Source organism: Antechinus flavipes, chromosome 4 (assembly GCF_016432865.1).
Source record: "Antechinus flavipes isolate AdamAnt ecotype Samford, QLD, Australia chromosome 4, AdamAnt_v2, whole genome shotgun sequence".
NCBI lineage: Eukaryota > Metazoa > Chordata > Mammalia > Dasyuromorphia > Dasyuridae > Antechinus > Antechinus flavipes.
The window spans coordinates 373,773,239-373,793,070 of record NC_067401.1 but is presented as its reverse complement, the minus strand read 5'-3'; the positions used below and the strand labels follow the sequence as shown (position 1 = coordinate 373,793,070).

Here is a 19,832-nt window from a genome sequence, read left to right as displayed (position 1 = left end):
ACCATTGGGTAAAGACAAGTTGTCCACTCACTTCAGTGTCTCCAAAACAGTAACTTGAGGACTATGGAATAAGTTTACCCACAGTATATCCTGTCATGGAAGATTTTCTACAGAAAAGCCCATGAATAATACAGCCACATCTGGAATTCAGATTCTGGGTCTTGGCTGGTTTTCATCTTAGAAAGCAACAATATGGCCTCACACACAAAATTACTTTTTTGCTTTTAATTTTAGAAACTCATTTCTGTTTTTTTTTTAAATAAAGTTTTTTATTTTCAAAACATATGCATGGATAATTTGACAATATTGACCCTTGCATAGCCTTGTGTTTCAGATTTTCTCCTCCTTCCCCCCATCTCCTCCCCTAGATGGCAAGCAATTCAATATATGTTAAACATGTTAAACCCAATATGTATAAACATACTTATATGATTCTCTTGCTGTGAGAAATCAGATCATAAAAAGAAAGTAAATGAATAAGAAAACAAACTGTAAATTTGAATTTTTCACTTGCCTGGTAATTATTAAGTGAAACAAAAAATTGTGTATGTAAGATTATTTTTTATGCGTGTTGTGTATACGTTGCCATTTAGAGGCAGCTGGATGGTAAATTAGATAAATCACTAAACATAGAACCTAGAAGACTTGAGTTCATATTTGATCTCAGACACTTACTAGCTTTATGACTCAGGGCAAATCACTTAACCTTTTTTGCCTCAGTTTCCTCAATTGTGGGAAAGATAATACCTACCTTAAAGGGTTATTGTGAAGATCAAATGAGTTAATATTTGTAAAGCTCTCAGAATACTGTCTGGAAAGTAATTGGCACTTAGTAAATTCATTTTCATCCATTTGTCTGCTTAAGAGCTAGGCTTTCTGTTTTAATGCTTTTAAAACTGCTGTTTCTTGTAATCGATTCCACATAAATCATAAGCAAGATTGTTTTCTTTCATTTTTCTTTCTTATGTTTGTACCTGGGAGACTAAAACTGCTCTCGTTTGCTGTGTACATGTAGCATAATGAACTTGTAGAAACAAGTGTTATGTTCCTAATAGGCCAAAATGGAACAGTTATGGTCTCTGAGATAATTAAGTAACCAAACATTCTTCCTCCTAAGGGATACTGTGTACATGATAGATAGAAAAGGATTCCCTATATCTACTTTGTTAGTGTATTTTACGTTAATTAGATGGTTTATAAAAATTCATTTGGCTTAGATTTTTTAAATAGATGATTTAATATTTAATTTTTGTTTTTTAGATAAACATTGAATACATTAATAATTGTAAAACTTGAAATCTTTGACTATTATGTTTTTCATTAAAAGAGTACTGGCCTACATTAGTCACTCTTTGCTTTCTCTTTATATAATTTGTATTCTTGCTATTTCCTTCACATAGATTCAAATCAAGATACACTGCAGCAGACTCACCCATTCCAGTTTCCATTTATGCTTTGTCTTCCTGAAAGGATTATAAACCTCTAGAGGGCAGAAAACTTATGTTTTCTCTGTCTTTCACAGAACCCAGTACAGTGCCAGGGACTTAGTATGTACTTAGTTAATGTCTGTTGAGCAAAATTATAATGGGTTGGTTTTATAGGTAATGTTTCTTATTTTCAGAATAATTCTTTGCTAAGGAACGAATATGCAGGTGCTAAATGTTTTTCACTTTTTGTCTAGGATTTATACTTTGGGGTAGAATTTTTGAAAGTTGAAATAATATTTCTCATATTTATTCCTTTAATGTCTAACCTTAGACTAGTTGATAACCATTTGAATACCGTCTAGTAAAATTACTTTTTTGCTTTTAATTTTAGAAAGTATGTTGTTTCTTCTGAATTTATTAAAGACTAGACTACAATGTCTTATTTTCTTTTTTAAATTTTTTACATTTTTTAATCAGTCATTTTATAAAATTTTGAATTCTAAATTCTTTTGCCTCCGTTCAGGGAGGAAAATTCTTTCCCCTGCCATTGAGTAGGCAAGCAATATTATACCTATTATGCATGTGAAGTCATGCAGAACATTTCAATAGTAGCCATGCTGTCAAAAAAAAAAGCAAGAAAAATAAAGATGATAAATATTATGCTTCTTCATCAGTTCTCTCTCAAGATAGTTATTTTATCATGAGACTTTTGAAATTATATTTATCAGAGTAGCTAAGTCTTTAATAATCATTACAATATTGTTATTACTACATACCATATTCTTCTGTTTTTGCTCTCTTCACTTTGCATGAGTTCATAGAAGTCTACCAGGTTTTCTGAAACAGCATGGATAGCTTGCCAAGCTTGAAGCCAGGGACTTATTTATTTTTCCTGAGCTTAAATATGGCCTCACATATTTACTAGCTGTGTGACCTTGTTTGCCTTAGTTTCTTCTCTATAAAATGACCAGGAGAAAGAAATGGCAAATCACTTCAGTATCTCAAATGGGTTCGAAAAGAATTGGACACAACTGAAATGATTCAACAACAGTATTCTATCATAATCATATACCACAACTTGCTTAGTCATTCTTCAACTGATGGGCATCCTCTCAATTTCCAATTCTTTTCCACCACAAATAGAGTTGTTAGAAATATGTTTGTATATATACCTCTTTTCCCTTTTCTTTGATCTCTTTGAGATGCAGACTTTGTAGTGGTATTGCTGGGTCAAAGATTATGTATAGTTTTATAGCCCTTTGGATATAGTTTCATGTTATTCTTTAGAATGTTTGGACCAGTTCACAACTCTTTCCACATCCCCTCCAAATTCTGTCATTTTCCTTTTCTGTCATATTAGCCATTCTAATAGAAGTGAGTTATTTTAATTTGCATTTCTCTAATCAATAGTGATTTGGAGCATTTTTTTCTTGTGACTATTGTTAGCTTTTATTTCTTTTGAAAACTGCCTGTTCATCTCCTTTGACTATTTATCAATTGGGGAATGACTTTTATTTTTATAATTTTGACTCAGTTATTTGCACATTTGAGAAATGAGGCCTTTTTCAAAGAAACTGTAAATTTTTTTCCCACTTTCCTGTTTTCCTTCTAATCTTGGCAACATTGGTTTTGTTTGTGCAAACCTTTTTTAATTTAATGTAGTCAGAATTATCCATTTTTCCCTCCTGTGATTCTATCTCTTATTTGGTCATAAAGTCTTCCCTTATTCATAAATCTGACAGTTACATTTTTCCATGCTCCTCTAATTTATTTAAGAATGTAGAATGTGTTCAGGAAAATTGGTATTTCTGGTGTAAGGTCTGCTTTTGAACTTTAGTGTCTACTTGATCCATCTGACTCTCACCTGTGGCTCTAAGAAATTGTAGCATGCACAGTAGGCACACTCTGGTAAACCATTTTGACAGATGGGCTAAACTAGGTTAAGGGTAACTGACGGTCTCAGATCTGATGGTGAGTTGAGGAAGGTGTCTACCTGGATCATGTGAAGAATTCTTCTGGTGGAATGGATGGATGGGAACAATTTGCTCCATTGGCTGTGAAGACAGTTGAAATGGATACTGGGGAATGCTTAGAGCTTAGTTAGACATTAAAGACTGCAAGATCATCCATTGCATCCTGAGCAATCATTAGTCTTCATGACTGTCCTGCCACTGATTAATGATGATTGGAAGAGAAAGTAAGACCAACAACTTCATGCAACTCTGTCTCTCTTCAACCTAATTTGTGCATGAATCAAAAGAAAAAAATTGCTTATATCACACTTTATGTCTAAATCATGTAATATACCTCTTTAGTAGAGCTGAGAAAAAGAGAATATAAATGATGTTGGGGAGAAAAGGAATGTCAGGAGGCAGATGGCTTCTTTTTTCAATAAAATATGAAGTGAGGTTTCCAGACTAGAGGATGGGGTAAGAGGGTAAGTATGAAAGGCTTGAAGAAAGTTGAAGAGATTTGAAACAGCTTCTTTATGAAATGTGATGTGGAATCAGGGAGTAAAAGTATTTCCTTGCTGCTGTGAGGGACCAGTTGAGATCAGATTTTTAGAGCAATGAGTCAGCATGATTGTATGACTTTGTCTAGTTCTGTTTTACAGCACATGATTTGGAACAAGGTTGGCATGTGGTGAGAATAATGCAAGGTTGTGTTTTTGCAAAGCATGAGAATTGATAGAACAGAGAGCTAAAAGATTTAAGAGCAGAGGACTATGGAATATTGAATTGGTAAGTGACAAGATCAAGACTGATTGAGAAGGAAGGAAAGTGAAACCAGAATAGGCAGGCCTGGGAAAATACTTAGGGAAAAGTTGATTTTAGGAGCCCTGTTTATATTTTCATTTATTATAAAAATTTTACTCAGAAATTGTCTTTTTTATGGCAGTTTCCAGGCCATGTGAGAAGGGTATGCTTCCATTCAATTGTAGATTTTCCAGAACTTATTTGAATCTGAACCTGACTACTTGAGGTAGTTTTGAGGACTCTTGAAATTGAGGTCTAGAGGAGACAGAATTTGAGCTAATGTATTCTGTAACACAATGTAAAGTATTCATTCTAGACTATAAGGGACACATACTTACTGTTGTGCAAAGCACCATCACATATATAATTGCCCAGTTCTATACTTAACATTCATTTTGTTTTTGCTTCTTGTTTTTTATGAAAATATTTTTTTGAACCTGGATTTTTTTAAAATTATAGCTTTTTATTGACAGAACATATATATGGGTAATTTTTCAACATTGTCCCTTGCACTCACTTCTTTTCCAACTTTTCCCTTCCCTCCCTCCACCTTCTCCCCTAGATGGCAGGTAGTTTCATACATGTTAAACATGTTAAAGTATATCTTAGATACAATATATGTGTGCAGAGCCATACAATTCTCTTGTTGCACAAGAAAAATTGGATTCAGAAGGTAAAAATAATCTGGGAAGAAAAACAAAAATGCAAGTAGTCTACATTCATTTCCCGGTGTTCTTTCTCTGGGTATAGCTGATTCTGTTCATCATTGATCAATTGGAACTGATACCCACTTCCATCAATATATATTCGCATGTAGTATTGTTGTTGAAGTGTATAATGATATCCTGGTTCTGCTCATTTCACTCAATATCAGTTCATGTAAGTTTTTCCAAGCCTCTTGTATTCATCCTGTTGGTCATTTCTTATAGAACAATAATATTCCATAAAATTCATATGCCACAATTTATTCAGCCATTCTCCAATTGGTGGGCATCCATTCAATTTCCAGTTTCTAGCCACTATGAAAAGGGCTGCCACAAACATTTTTACATGTATAGGTCCCTTTCCTTTCTTTAATATCTCTTTGGGATGTAAGCCCAGTAGTAACACTGATGCATCAAAGGGTATGCACAGTTTGATAATTTTTTGAGTATAGTTCCAAATTGCTTTCCAGCATGGTTGGATCCATTCACAACTCCACCAACAATGCATCAGTGACCCAGTTTTCCTATATCCCCTCCAATATTCATCGTTATCGTTTCCTGTCATCTTAGCCAGTCTGACAGGTATGTAGTGGTATCTTAGAGTTGTCTTAATTTGCATTTCTCTGATAAATAATGATTTGGAACACCTTTTTATTATTTTTTTATTATAGCTTTTTATTTACTAGTTATATGCATGGGTAATTTTACAGCATTGACAATTGCCAAGCCTTTTGTTCCAGTTTTTCACCTCCTTCCCTTCATCCCCTCCCCCAGATGGCAGGTTGACCAATACATGTTAAATACGTTAAAGTATAAATTAAATACAATATAACTATACATGTCCAAACCGTTATTTTGCTGTACAAAAAGAATTGGACTTTGAAATAGTGTACTATTAGCCTGTGAAGGAAATAAAAAATGCAGGTGGACAAAAATATAGGGATTGGGAATTCTATGTAATGGTTCATAGTCGTCTCCCAGAGTTCTTTCACTGGATGTAGCTGGTTCAATTCATTACTGCTCTATTGGAACTGATTTTGGGAACACCTTTTTATATAACTAGAAATAGTTTCAATTTCTTCATCTGAAAATTATCTGTTCGTGTCCTTTGGCCATTTATCCATTAGAGAATGGCTTTATTTCTTATAAGATAAAGTCAATTCTTTATATATTTTGGAGATGAGGCCTTTATCAGAACCTTTAGCTATAAAAATGTTTTCCCAGTTTATTGCTTCCCTTCTAATCCTGTCCGCATTAGTTTTATTTGTACAAAAGCCTTTTAACTTAATATAATCGAAATTTTCTATTTTGTGATCCATAATGATCTCTAGTTGTTCTTTGGTAACAAGAAGGAATCTTCCTCCTCCACAGGTCTGAGAGGTAAACTATACTATGTTCTTCTTATTTATTTATAATCTTGTTCTTTATGCCTAAATCCTGAACCCATTTTGATCTTATCTTTGTGTATGATATTAAGTATGGGTCAGTGCCTAGTTTCTGCCATACTAATTTCCAATTTCCTTAGCAGTTTTTATCAAATAATGAATTCTTATCCCAAAAGCCTGGGGTCTTTGGGTTTGTCAAACACTAGATTGCTATAGTTATTGACTATTTTTCCTGTGAACCTAACCTATTCCACTGATCAACTAGTCTATTTCTTAGCTAATACCAAATAGTTTTGGTGACTGTTGCTTTATAATATAGTTTTAGATCAGGTACAGCTAAGCTGCCTTCATTTGATTTTTTTTTTTAATTAGTTCCCTTGAAATTCTTGATCTTTTGTTCTTCTATATGAATTTTGTTGTTATTTTTTCTAGGTCATTAAAATAGTTTCTTGTGAGTCTGATTGGTATAGCACTAAATAAATAGATTAGTTTAGGTAGTATTGTCATCTTTATTATCTTCGCTTGGCCTATCCAAGAGCATTTAATATTTTTTCAATTGTTTAGATCTGACTTTATTTGTGTGGAAAGTATTTTGTAATTTTGCTCATATAATTCCTAACTTTCCTTTGGTAGATAGATTCCCAAATATTTTATGCTATTGACAATTATTTTAACTGGAATTTCTCTTTGTATCTCTTTCTGTTGGATTTTGTTGGTAATGTGTAAAACTGAGGATTTGTGTGGATTTGTTTTGCATTCTGCAACTTTGCTAAAGTTGTCGATTAGGTCTAATAGCTTTTTAATAGAATCTCTGGGGTTCTCTAAATATACCATCATATCATCTGCAAAGAATGATAATTTGGTTTCCTCATTACCTACTCTAATTCTTTTAATCTCTTTCTCTATTCTTTTTGCTGAAACTAGCATTTCTAATACAATATTGAATAGTAATGGTGATAGTGGGTAACCTTGTTTCACTCCTGATCTTATTGGGAATGGTTCCAGTTTATCCTCATTACATAATTACTGATGGTTTTAAATAGATGCTCCTGACTATTTTAAGGAAAAGTCCATTTATTCCTATACTCTTAAGTGTTTTTATTAGGAATGGAGGTTGGATTTTATCAAATCCTTTTTCTGCATCTATTGAGATGATCTTATGGTTTTAGTTAATTTGGTTATTGATATAGTCAATTATGCTAATAGTTTTCCTAATATTGAACCAGCCCTGCATTCCTGGTATAAATCCTACTTGGTCATGGTATATTTTCCTGGGGATGATTTTCTGTAATCTTTTTGCTAATATTTTATTTAAAATTTTTGCATCAATATTCATTAAGGAAGATTAGTCTATAATTTTCTTTCTCTGTTTTCAACCTACCTAGTTTAGGTATCAGTACCATGTCTGTGTTATAAAAGGAATTTGGTAGGACTCCTTCAATCCCTATTTTTTCAAATAGTTTATATAACATTGTAATTAATTGTTCTTTAAATGTTTGGTAGAATTCACATGTAAAAGCATCTGATCCTAGGGATTTTTTCTTAGGAAATTAATACCTTGTTCTATTTCTTTTTCTAAAACGGGACTGTTTAACCAATTTACTTTTTTCTCTGTTAATCTGGGCAAGCTATATTTTTGAAGGTATTCTATTTCATTTAACTTATCGAATTTATTGGCATAAAGTTGGGCAAAGTAATTCCGAATTATTGTTCTGATTTCCTTTTCAGTAGTGGGGAGTTTTTCCTTTTCATTTTTAAGACTAATAATTTGATTTTCCTCTTTCCTTTTTCTAATCAAACTTACTAAGGATTTATCTATTTTGTTGGTTTTTTCATAGAACCAACTCTTAGTTTTACTTATTGATTCAATAGTTTTCTTACTTTCAGTTTTATTAATCTCTCCTTTTATTTTTAGAATTTTAAGTTTAGTATTTGACTGGGGTTTTTTAATTTGTTCTTTTTTTAGCTTTTTTAGTTGACCTTCTCTTTCTCTGTTTTGTGCAAGTAGGCCTCTAGAGTTATATTTTCTTTTACTACCTCTTTGGCTGCATCCCACACATTTTGGTATGACATCTAATTATTGTAATTTTCTTGGGTGAAATTATTAATTATGTCTATGACTTGCTGTTTCACCCAATCATTCTTTAGGATGAGATTATTTAGTTTCCAGTTATTTTTTGGTCTATTTTCCCCTGGCTTTTTATTGAATGTAATTTTCATTGAATCGTGATCTGAAAAGGATGCATTTACTATTTCTGCTTTTCTGCATTTGAATTTGAGGTTTCTAGGTCCTAATATATGGTCAGTTTTTGTATAGGTCCATGAACTACTGAGAAAAAAGTATACTCCTTTCTGTCTCCATTTAGTTTTCTCCAAAGAAACTATTACAACTAACTTTTCTAGAATTCTAGAATTCTCTTTACCTCTTTGACTTCTTTCTAATTTATTTTCTGGTTTGATTTATCTAATTTTGAGAGTGCAATGTTGAGGTCTCCCACTATTATAGTTTTGCTGTCTATTTTTTCTTGCAGCTCTCTTAATTTCTCTTTTAAGAATTTAGATGCTATACTACTTGGTGCATATATGTTTAATGTTGATATTGCTTCATTATCTTTACTACCCTTTAGCAAGATATAGTGCCCTTCCTTATCTCTTATAATTAGATCAGTTTTTGTTTTTGCTTGATCTGAGATCAAGATGGCTACTCCTGCTTTTTTAACTTTATCTGAAGCATAGTAGATTCTGCTTCAGCCTTTTACCTTTACTCTATATGTATCACCCTGCTTCAAGTGTGTTTCCTATAGACATTATATTGTAGTATTCTGACTTTTAATCTAGTCTGCTATCGACTTCCGCTTTATGGAGGAGTTTACCCCATTCAAATTTATGGTTAAAATTACTAATTCTGTATTTCTTGCCATCTTGTTATGCTTTTGGTTTTCTCCTTTCCTTCCCCCTTACCCTCTTCCCCAGTATTAAACTTGTGAGCACCACTTGCCTCTCACAGCCCTCCCTTTTTAGGATCCCTCCCCCCACTTTAGAGTTCCTCCCCTTTTCTTACTCATTTTCCTCACAATTTCTGTATTCCCTTCTGTTTAGTTTACTCCTTCCCTTTTCTCTTTTCCCCTCTCACTTTTCAATGAGGTGGGCGAAGTTTCACCATAAATTGAATATGTCTAATATTTTTCTCTTTAAGCCAATTCTGATGAGAGTAAGATATACACTTTGTTCATCTCCCTTCCTTCTTTCCCTCAGATATATTAGGGTTTCCTTTGCCTCTTTGTGAGATGTACTACCCCTACTTTACCCTTTTTCTGGCACAATTTCCTTTCCATTTCTAGTTTCTTTTTTACATTATAATTGTAAAACCAAATTATACATGTGTGTTTTATGCATATTCATAACAGAAATATAGTTCCCAAGATTTCTTTTTACCTTTTTATGTTTCTCTTAATTTCTATATTTGGAGATCAAACTTTTTGTTTAGTTTGGGTTTTTTCGTCAGAAATAGGTGAAATTCACCTATTTCATTGAATGCCCATCTTCTTCCCTGGGAAAAAAAATGCTCATTTTGGCTGGGTAAGTTATTTTTGGCTGTATACCAAGTTCCTTAGCCTTTCAGAATATCAGATTCCAGGCCCTTTGATCCTTCAATGTGGACGCTGCTGGAATCTGAGTAATCCTTATTGTGGCTCCTCTGTATTTGAATTTTTTTTTTTAAATACCTTTTTATTGATATAACGCATGCCAAGATAATTTTTTATAGCATTATCCCTTGCATTCACTTCTGTTCCGATTTTTCCTCTCCCTCCCTCCACCCCCTCCCCCAGATGGCAAGCAGTCCTTTACATGTTGAATGGGTTACAGTATATCCTATTTACAATATATGTGTGCAGAACCGAACAGTTTTCTTGTTGCACAGGGAGAATTGAATTCAGAAGGTATAAATAACCCGGGAAGAAAAACAAAAATGCAAGCAGTTTATATTCATTTCCCAGTGTTCTTTCTTTGGGTGTAGCTGCTTCTGTCCATCTTTGATCAATTAAAGCTCTCTTTATCAAAGAGATCCACTTCCATCAGAATACATCCTCAAACAGTATCGTTATTGAGGTATATAATGATCTCCTGGTTCTGCTCGTTTCACTTAGCATCAGATCATGTAAGTCTCGCCAGTCCTCTCTGTATTTATCCTGCTGGTCATTCCTTACAGAACAATAATATTCCATAACATTCATATACCACAATTTACCCAACCATTCTCCAATTGATGGGCATCCATTCATTTTCCAGTTTTTAGCCACTACAAACAGGGCTGCCACAAACATTTTGGCACATAAAGGTCCCTTTCCTTTCTTTAGTATCTCTTTGGGTATAAGCCCAGTAGAAACACTGCTGGATCAAAGGGTATGCACAGTTTGATAACTTTTTGAGCATAGTTCCAAATTGCTCTCCAGAATGGCTGGATGTGTTTACATGAATTGTTTTTTTTCTAGCTGCTTGTAGTATTTTTTCCTTAGTCTTATAGTTCTGGAATTAAGCCACAATATTTCTTGGAGTTTTGATTTTGTGATTTCTTTCAGTAGGTGATCGATGAATTCTTTCAGTGTCTATTTTACTCTCTGTTTCTATAACATCTGGGCAGTTCTCTTTGATGATTTCCTGAAAAATAGTGTCTAGGCTCTTTTTTTTTATCATAATTTTCAGGAAGTCCAATAATTCTTAGATTATCTCTCCTAGATCTATTTTCTAGATCTGTTGTTTTCCCAAGTAGGCATTTAACATTTTTTTCAATTGTTTCTTTTTTTTTGGTTTTTCTTGACTGATTCTTGGTGTCTCCTCAAATCATTCATTTCCATTTATTCAATTCTGATTTTTAATGAGTTATTTTCTTCATTTACTTTTTAAATTTCTTTCTGTAATTGTCCAATTGAATTTTTAAATGAGTTGTTTTGTTCTATGGAATTTTTTTCCATTTTGCCAATTTTATTTTTTAGAGAGCTATTTTTTTTCCCTATTCTCTAATTCTGTTTTCCTTGGAATTGTTTACCTTTTCCAATTTACTTATTCTGTTTTTCAGGGATTTGATTTCTTTATCCACTCTATCTTTAAATGAGTGGGATGATTTATCCACACTCTCTTGCCAACTTCCCTTTTCTTTCCCCATTTTTCTTCTAGCTCTCATGTAAGAGCCTTTTAAATTTCTTCTATGAGAGCCTTGTGTTGTGGGGATCAGATCATATCCCCCTTTGGTGAGTCATCTAGAGACAATCTGTTTTTAGTCTCCTCAGGGTTTGAAGTTTGCTCTCTATCCGTATAGAAGCTATCAATAGTTAAGAGTGTGCTTTAGCTTTTTACTCATTTTGACAAAAAAGAATTGAAGAAAACAAACAAACAAAAAGCAAATGCGGTCTGCTTTTTGGGCAGTGTGGTGTTAGCAAGCTTCCTCAGACTACTGGAGGTAGCAGTGAAGCAGCAGTGGAACAGATGGCTGTGTTGCCTGCACAGTGGCCACTTTCTGAGACTCTGAGAGAGTCCTGAGTCATTCCTGGTGCTGGGTGTGTGTGGCCATGTCCCAAGAGACCCCAGTGTTTCTGGGTTGAAAGCTTTACCCTCTGTGTTTATATCTTCTCTGCTGATCTACTGGTTTGCTGCCAGGGCAAAGTAGCTCAAACTGGGTAAAGTTGAACCTGAATTCTGGCTAATTGAGAAATGTTTATAATTTAAAGATAAGCCTTTATATTCTTTAAATATATTTCCTACCATTATTTCTAATTATTAATGGGAAATATCATCAGAGTGTGAGTTTTTGGTATTTTCCAAAAGATGAGAATTTACCTGGGAGAAGACTAGTTAAGGTTCATACTTCCTGGGCATACTTGATGCACATTCAACAGCTTCTTGTAAAAAGAACACCTTTCTATGTTTTTCCCTTTAAAACAACTGTCACAAAGATTGTGATAATGCTACAATAACATACAAATATCAGGAAAATTGAAACTTATTCTTTATTCAAAAATCTTCTTTGACTACAAAAGTAAAATTATGAATTTGCTTTCCATTCTAAATTTTAAGGCAGATTCACCCTTTTATGATTTTTCTATCCCATTACCTACCTCTGTTTCTCCTTTTTTCTTCTGTCAATGATATTGTATGAAGTCTGAATGTTTACGCCCAGTTTAGGCTGCATGGACAGGGATTTATATTTATTATAGATGCTCATTAGTGTGTTTTGGTTGGAAATTTATCCACAATTATTTTGAATTTTTTGGTACTCTATTTTTATTAGAAAGAAACAAAAATATTAAGAAAACACATTTATATCTAGGATTTACTTAAAGAAGAAAAAAACCTTTTAGAGTATTCTGTGGTCACTACCTGAAAAAATGAATTTCCTTTAACTTTTATATACATTGACTGCATCTTCCCTATTTATCAGATGAATGACCTACGAACATTGACTGCATCTTACCTATTTATCAGAGGAGTACTGAGTTGTATTTATCATACTGTTGTAACTATAACAAGAAACTATACTTTTGTATTTTGGGATTTTTTCAGTGATAAAATTTGGGACAAAAATGATTTTCTTATTAATCCCTTTATTTAAAACCCTCAAATCTCTAAGCATTCTAGTTAATTTAAGTTTTACTATATATACTCAATAGAGCATAAATCTACTTTTATGACACAGAGGCATGTGGTGTAATGACTAGAAGTGAGCCCAGGACCCAAGAACACATACTTTAAAATTTTTCTCTCTTCCCCCATCCCCTCCTCTAGACAACAAGCAATCCAATATATATTAAAAATGTACAATTCTTTTATTCATATTTCCATATTTATTATGCTACACAAGAAAAATGTGAAAGATAATAAAAAGCAAGCAAACAAAAAACTGAAAATACTATATAATGACCCACATTCAGTCTCCACAATTCTCTGCCTGGATACAGATGGCTTTCACCATCACAAATCTTTTGGAATTAATCTGAATCATCTCATGGTTGAAAAGAGCCAAGTCCATCACACTTGATTATCTCATAATCTTGATGTTGCTATTTACAATTTTCTCTTGGTTCTACTCACTTCACTTAGCATCAGTTCATGTAAGTCTCTCCAGGCCTTTTTGAAATCAACTTGCTGTTGTTTCTTATCGTTTCTTATAGGACAATAATATTCATTATTACATTCATATATCATAATTTACTCAGCCATTCCCAGCTGATGGACATATACTTAGTTTCTAGTTCTTTGCCACTACAAAAATGGCTGCTAGAAACATTAAAAAAAAATTTAGTGAGAAGATGTCATAGGTTAATTTTCAGTGCTAGTTTTCAGTTAGGCAGTTTTGAAAAACCGACAAATTAGTGAGTATGTTATTTTCTGAAAGATTTTATTTTATTGTTTTATTTGGCACAATATTTTATAAAAGGAAAGCATGGGTATATGTAAAGTAATATTTTTTCCTATTGCCTTTCATATTAGTAGGGTAGTCATGACATTGCCTAGAACATAGCGTGTCCATAAATGTTTGATGACTAATTTACTGACTGAAATAAGAGAAGTTAACCTTTGAGGTTACAGAAATTTTTTTTTCATACTTCAAATTAAAATAATATTTATTAAATTTAAATCTTGGGAGAAAATAGCAATGATAGGTTGAGAGTAGATTAAAATTTTTATTTTAATTGCTTTGTATTTTTTAAGATTTTAGAGGATAGTTGGAGACATAGTTTTGAAAGTTTATTAGCACAACAATTTAAGATTCTCAACTATTCAAGAATATGTTTTCTTTAATGTTTAGAAACTATTCTGATTTGTTAAAGACCTCATCTAGATCTTGCTTACCTTTAATACTGGCTGGCTTGAAGTCACCATAAATTTTGGAACAACAGATATGTCAGAGGATGGAAGTAACTTCTAAATTGATAGAGGATCTAAGTTAATTTTAATTATCAATTATTTTCAACTTTTGCTTATATGACTACATGTTATACAATGAAAGTATGGTATTAATCTGAATAAATGAGCAATCCATTTCTTTATCTTGTGCAGTTCCATTTGTAATATTTTATTTCTATGGTAAAGGCAATAACTTATAGTAGTAAGACTTTTGTGTAAGTAGTATGGAGAGAATTATTGGTTATTCATTGATCTTGTTAGCCACACAAAAACCCTGAGGAAGTTAACATGAATAGCATTGCCCTTGTGGAATTTGAAGGACAAAAAAGAAGTTTTGCTGTTATTAGCTTTTGAAGCTTTGATTGATTTAAAAGAAAAATAAGGCCACTTCTTGGTGGTCATGTTTTTTTCCAATGATAACTAGTTGTTACCTATATGATAACTATGTATGGAAAACTATGATGACTAAAATATTACTGTTTGTACTCACTGAAGAAAACATAAGAAAGGCCCTTATGATTGCTTCTTTTTTTTTTTTTCCCATAATTATAACTTTTTATTGACAGAACCCATGCCAGGGTAATTTTTTACAACATTATCCCTTGCACTCACTTCTGTTCCGACTTTTCCCCCTCTCTTCCTCCATCCCCCTCCCCCAGATGGCAAGCAGTCCTATACATGTTAAATATGTCATAGTATATCCTAGATACAATATATGTGTGCAGAACCGAACGTTCTCTTGTTGCACAGGAGGAATTGGATTCAGAAGTTAAAAGTAACCCAGGATGAAAAACAAAAATGCAAGTAGTCCACATTCATTTCCTAGTGTTCCTTCTCTGATTGTAGCTGATTTTGTCCATCTTTGATCAATTGGAACTGAATTAGATCTTTTCTTTGTTGATTTGTGTTTGTTGCTGTTTAAATGGAGTTTTGATTATATTAAGGAATTAGCATCTAGGAAATGATCACTGTTATCTTTTATCTATCACTGGAATTATTTGGCTGTGTCATATTCACTTAAAATACATATACATACATATACACATATTTATTATTACATATTCACATAGTATATATATGTAGTTTATGTGTATAGTATTTATAGGTGTATATATATGTATAGTTTTTTTTTTTTTTTTGGACAGTGATCACTTGGTCACTTTTGTTATTACCTTAAGCTTATTTTAGATCAGATTAATTAGGTGTGTTGCCTTTTTGTGTTTTCACTGAAATTTACTTATTTTGAAGTTGCTATTAGCATATGAGGACAAGCTACAATTGCATAGTGGATCAAAGGCTGTTATTGGAATCAGAAGGCTTGGGTACAAGCCCTTTCTTCTGAGTCCTCTTTTCTCACTGTGAGCAAGTTCCTCCACAACCTTTACATTGCAAATAACTTCTTGATCTACATTTGTTTCACATGATATTTCCACATCACAGCTGGAGCAAAAAAACCAAAAAACAACTTCATATACTATACATAGAAAAAACAAGCACTTAATTTAATGAAAGGTGTTCACATGACTTTTTTTTTTTTTAAATACAATGAATCAAAACACTTATTAAGTGTAATGACCGCGTATTTAAAATCAGCTGGAGTCAGGAATTCAGGTTAGGGGAAAAATCTTCAATCTTTATTGAAGTGAAGAGGTGAAAAAAAATTGTGATAGCAATATGGGCAAGAAGATTGCGATAGTAATATGGGCAGCTGCTACAGGAAGTCAGCTAGCAGAGAGAGAGACCTGAGCTGAAGGGCCGTCACAATGGCAATGTGAGCAGTTGTGTCAAGATGCCAGCCAGCAGTCTCTCCTTCCCCTTTCCTTTTCCACTCCCCTGCCTCCACCCACCAAAATCATCATTTCCTATACAACCCATCAGGACTTGCACAAAGAGTGGGTGGGGGCCATTCTTTCTCCAAGCTTATATATTAATAGAGTATGGTCCAATTACTATTTAGCTTCGTGCTTGGGACCTCAGTGCATCAACTCAAGCCTCAGCCCATTACAATTAAGTACTTGCTTAATGCCAAGTATTATGTTGAGAACACTGATAGAAATAGAGACTTTCCCTTCTTTCAAAGAGCTTATTCTTTAATTGGGAGAGATAATACTTATAGGAAAGTTCAACTGTAGGATAGATGGGAAAAAATGCTAACAGTGCAATGTCAGATTAAATAGTAAGGCTTAGATTCGGATGAAAAGAATAAGTTGATTTACCAGAAGATTAGAATATTTAAAGGTATATCAATATGAATGTTGAAGTTCACTTTTATGAAGGCAGAAATATGGGAAGGAGAGAAAGACTGAGCTGTGGACTAAGTAAATTGAGGAAAGATTTGGGGTATCCTTGAAATTGGTGAGAAAAGCTATCAAAATCTTGATTGAACCTCAAAGAGGAAAGGCTACTGAGTAATGGTAGTAGAGGAATAGTTGGGAAAGTCTTAGGAACAAGTAGTATTCCACATTTTCTACTTATATATGAGTGAAAGATAAAGACTTATAAGAGTGAAAATGCCAACAGTACTGGAAAGGGTGACCATGGAGTTTTTGTCATCTGGAGGAGTCATGTCTCTGAGCCAGAAGTTGGGAAGAATGAGAAAGGAAAAGATTTAAGGTGAAAACAAGTTTGTCACCTATGGACCAGACATTCCAGATAGCAGTGTAGAAGTGAGATGTTGTGGGATTTAGAGTGAGGGAAAGAATAAGATTGTGGATAGCTAAGAACAGAGAACTGGATTTGAATAATGATATCTGGGATTCAAAATCACTTAGTGGTGATGGTGTTACAGGGTAGGAATGTTAATCATTGAGGAGTGAATTCAGGTAGGTGATTATTATCCCTCAGAATTTGACCACAGTGTGAGAGCTCAGGACATTAGACAGCAGTATATAGCTATAGGTGGTACTCATGTGGGAGCAGGTTCAGGCAGGTTATTAGTGAAGGGAATTCAGTGGAATGATGCTTTCTTGAAGGCTATCAGGTCAGTCTTGGAGAGCTATGAAAGAAGTGCCATGGAATGACATTTCTCTTTTCCCCGGGTCAAGTCATGGTTGAAGGAATGTGATAGAATGGTGTTTCCTCCCCTAGTCAGCAACCCTTCATGTTTTAGAGTTGGCATTAGAACTAAGCATTTTCTAGAGATTTATTTTATTTGGCCATCTTAAAATACCAGCAGTTAGTATAGTTTCCCCTTTTTTTTTTTTTTTTTTTAAATAAATGAATTTATCTAAAACTCTCATCAGAAATTGTCACTTAAATACTACTTTTACTACTAGCTAACATTTATATAATGCTTTAAGATTTGCTAAATGTCTTACAAAAATTTGATCCTCACACCAACCCTTGGGGTTTTCCTCAGCACTGAGGAAACTAAAAGAAATGGGTTAAATGGCTTGGGCATGATCTTCCCATTAGAATGTAACTCTTTTCAGCAGGGTTTGTTTCATTCTGCTTATTTGTATCTCTGGTGCTTAGCACAGTGTCTGAGCTACTGAAGATTAATATTTGTTGATTGATTGTTTTCCTTATCCTAAAACTTGTTGCATCAGCAGATGTTATTGTGTATGTATTGCTTACTTTGATTATGATGATGATGAAGCTAACTGACATTTATTTTCCCTTTATGTTTACAAAGAACTTTCATTTGATCCTCACAACAGCTCTGTGAGAATTGTCATTCTCTAGAGTGAAGTAACTGGCCCAAGACCATATAGCCAAATGGCATTTTAAAAAAGAATTTATCCATCCCCTGGCCTTATCGAGGACAATTCCTCCTGTCCTTTTTTTCTTGAGGATGCTTATTCTTGTTGGACTGCCAGAATTAAGCACAGAGGACTGTAAGCCACAGCAAGCAGGAGGCATTTCCATTTGGCTGCTGTGACTACTGCTGAACAGAGAGGTTTTTTCCGAACCTTATTGTAAATCAGTATTGAAAACTATAATTCTTTTTTCTGAATGCGTGATTTTTATCGCTATTTCAGGGCGATTTGATGAAACAGTGATTGAAGAAAGAAGACAGTGTGCTGAAGATCTCTTACAGTTCTCTGCCAATATCCCAGCTCTTTATTCTAGTAAACATCTTGAAGACTTTTTCAAGGTCTGTTATAACTTGTGTATTTATTTAACACTTTTTATTGTAATCTAATGTATATTAAACATCTTAAAACTTGAAAGCTGCAGTTTTTAATTTTTCCATTTTTTCAGGTTGTGTTAAGTCATTTATATTTCCAGTACTCTAGGGCTAGGCAACTCTCTAAATCTTTAAGTTGTAGTGAAGGTATCAAGTTAATTTGTTAGAAATAGCTCTCTTACCAGGTGGTCTCTATAACAGTGAAGTCTTAAGCTCTTCTTATTCCTTTTGAGTTTCATTACTTAATTTTTGAAGTGGTGTAATTTGAAATTAATAGTATTTGAAGTAGATGCTTAGCAGTTATTAAGCAGTTATTAGTTATTTCATAAGCTATAGGACTATAGAATTTTTTATAACTAGAAGAGCCCTTAGAGATCATCTGGTCTGATCCCTTTGTAAATGAAATCATTTTAGCTATTTAAAAAAAATATTCAATTTATCCAGCCATTTTTTATATATATTTTTTTCCCTCCCCTTTCCCCTCCCCCCCCCCTTTTTTTTTTCTCCTCTGAAATAATATGCACCTCTTGTGGATAAAAAGCACTGTATATAAGTTTACCAGAAGGGAACTCCCCAGTGTGTTGGAGGTTTTCTTTAATTTCTCCCAACAGTTTCTAGTCCTATTGGATGTCTGGTTGGTTATCTGTCATTCCTTATCCTTACTTCATGACTAGTCCAATTTCTTTTCCTGTTCTATGATTCTTTGATAACATGTTTTACTCTGGTTCTTCAGAGTTCCTTATTGTTGTAGCTTGCTTTTACACAATACATACCCCTCTATTGCTCTCATCATGATTTTTATTTTTAATTTGCTAAATAGTTTCGTATTCTACAACTCAGTGCCATATGATATTATTTGTAGTATGCTGAATGATTGAAGAAGCATTTATTAAGTGCTGACTGCATTCTAAGCATGATGCAATGCAAGCAAGCAAGATAGTCTCTGCCCTCAAGAAGCTTACATCTTAATAAGGAAGGACAACATATATAATGAAATGAGGACCAAGGAGGAAGTGATTTGGACAGGAAATTCAGAGGAATAGTAATTGAGTCATAGGGCAATTGATTGCCATTGTCAAAATTGATTATGTTGATTTGATTATTATTCTCATTATTGTTATTATTAGTATTATTATTTTTGCCGAGGTAGTTGGGGTTAAGTGACTTGCCCAGGGTCACTTAAGTGTCTGGTGCCAGATTTGAACTCGGGTCCTCCTGACTTCAGGCCTGGTACTTTATCCACTGCACCACCTAGCTGCCTCTTGATTATTATTCTCAAAGCTATAACTAGAAAGTAGAGTGCAAGGAGGTAAGGGAAAAGCTTGGGGTTCAATCCAATTTGTTCTTTTCTCCCTTTGTAATTTTGTAATTCTCTATTTTCACTGTCATATAGACATACTAGTGGACAAGCTCTATAGATTGTCCATTTAGTGCATGTTATAAATGGGATAGTAGACATTCTTCATTTGCTTGCTCTTTTTTTTTTTTTTTTGGTGAATAATCAAGTTAAAGTCCTTTTAGTGCTGATG

The 19,832-nt window shown here is 33.5% G+C and overlaps 1 protein-coding gene across 2 annotated transcripts in view; it reads left to right on the top strand.

The window, feature by feature from the left end:
• RPS6KC1 (ribosomal protein S6 kinase C1) overlaps positions 1–19,832 on the top strand; it is a 213,771-nt gene that overhangs the window by 46,645 nt on the left and 147,294 nt on the right. For both annotated transcript variants that reach the window (XM_051998401.1, XM_051998400.1), the window contains exon 4: positions 18,155–18,270. In XM_051998401.1, the coding sequence (XP_051854361.1) occupies positions 18,155–18,270 (116 nt within the window). The remainder of the gene's footprint in view (positions 1–18,154; positions 18,271–19,832) is intronic.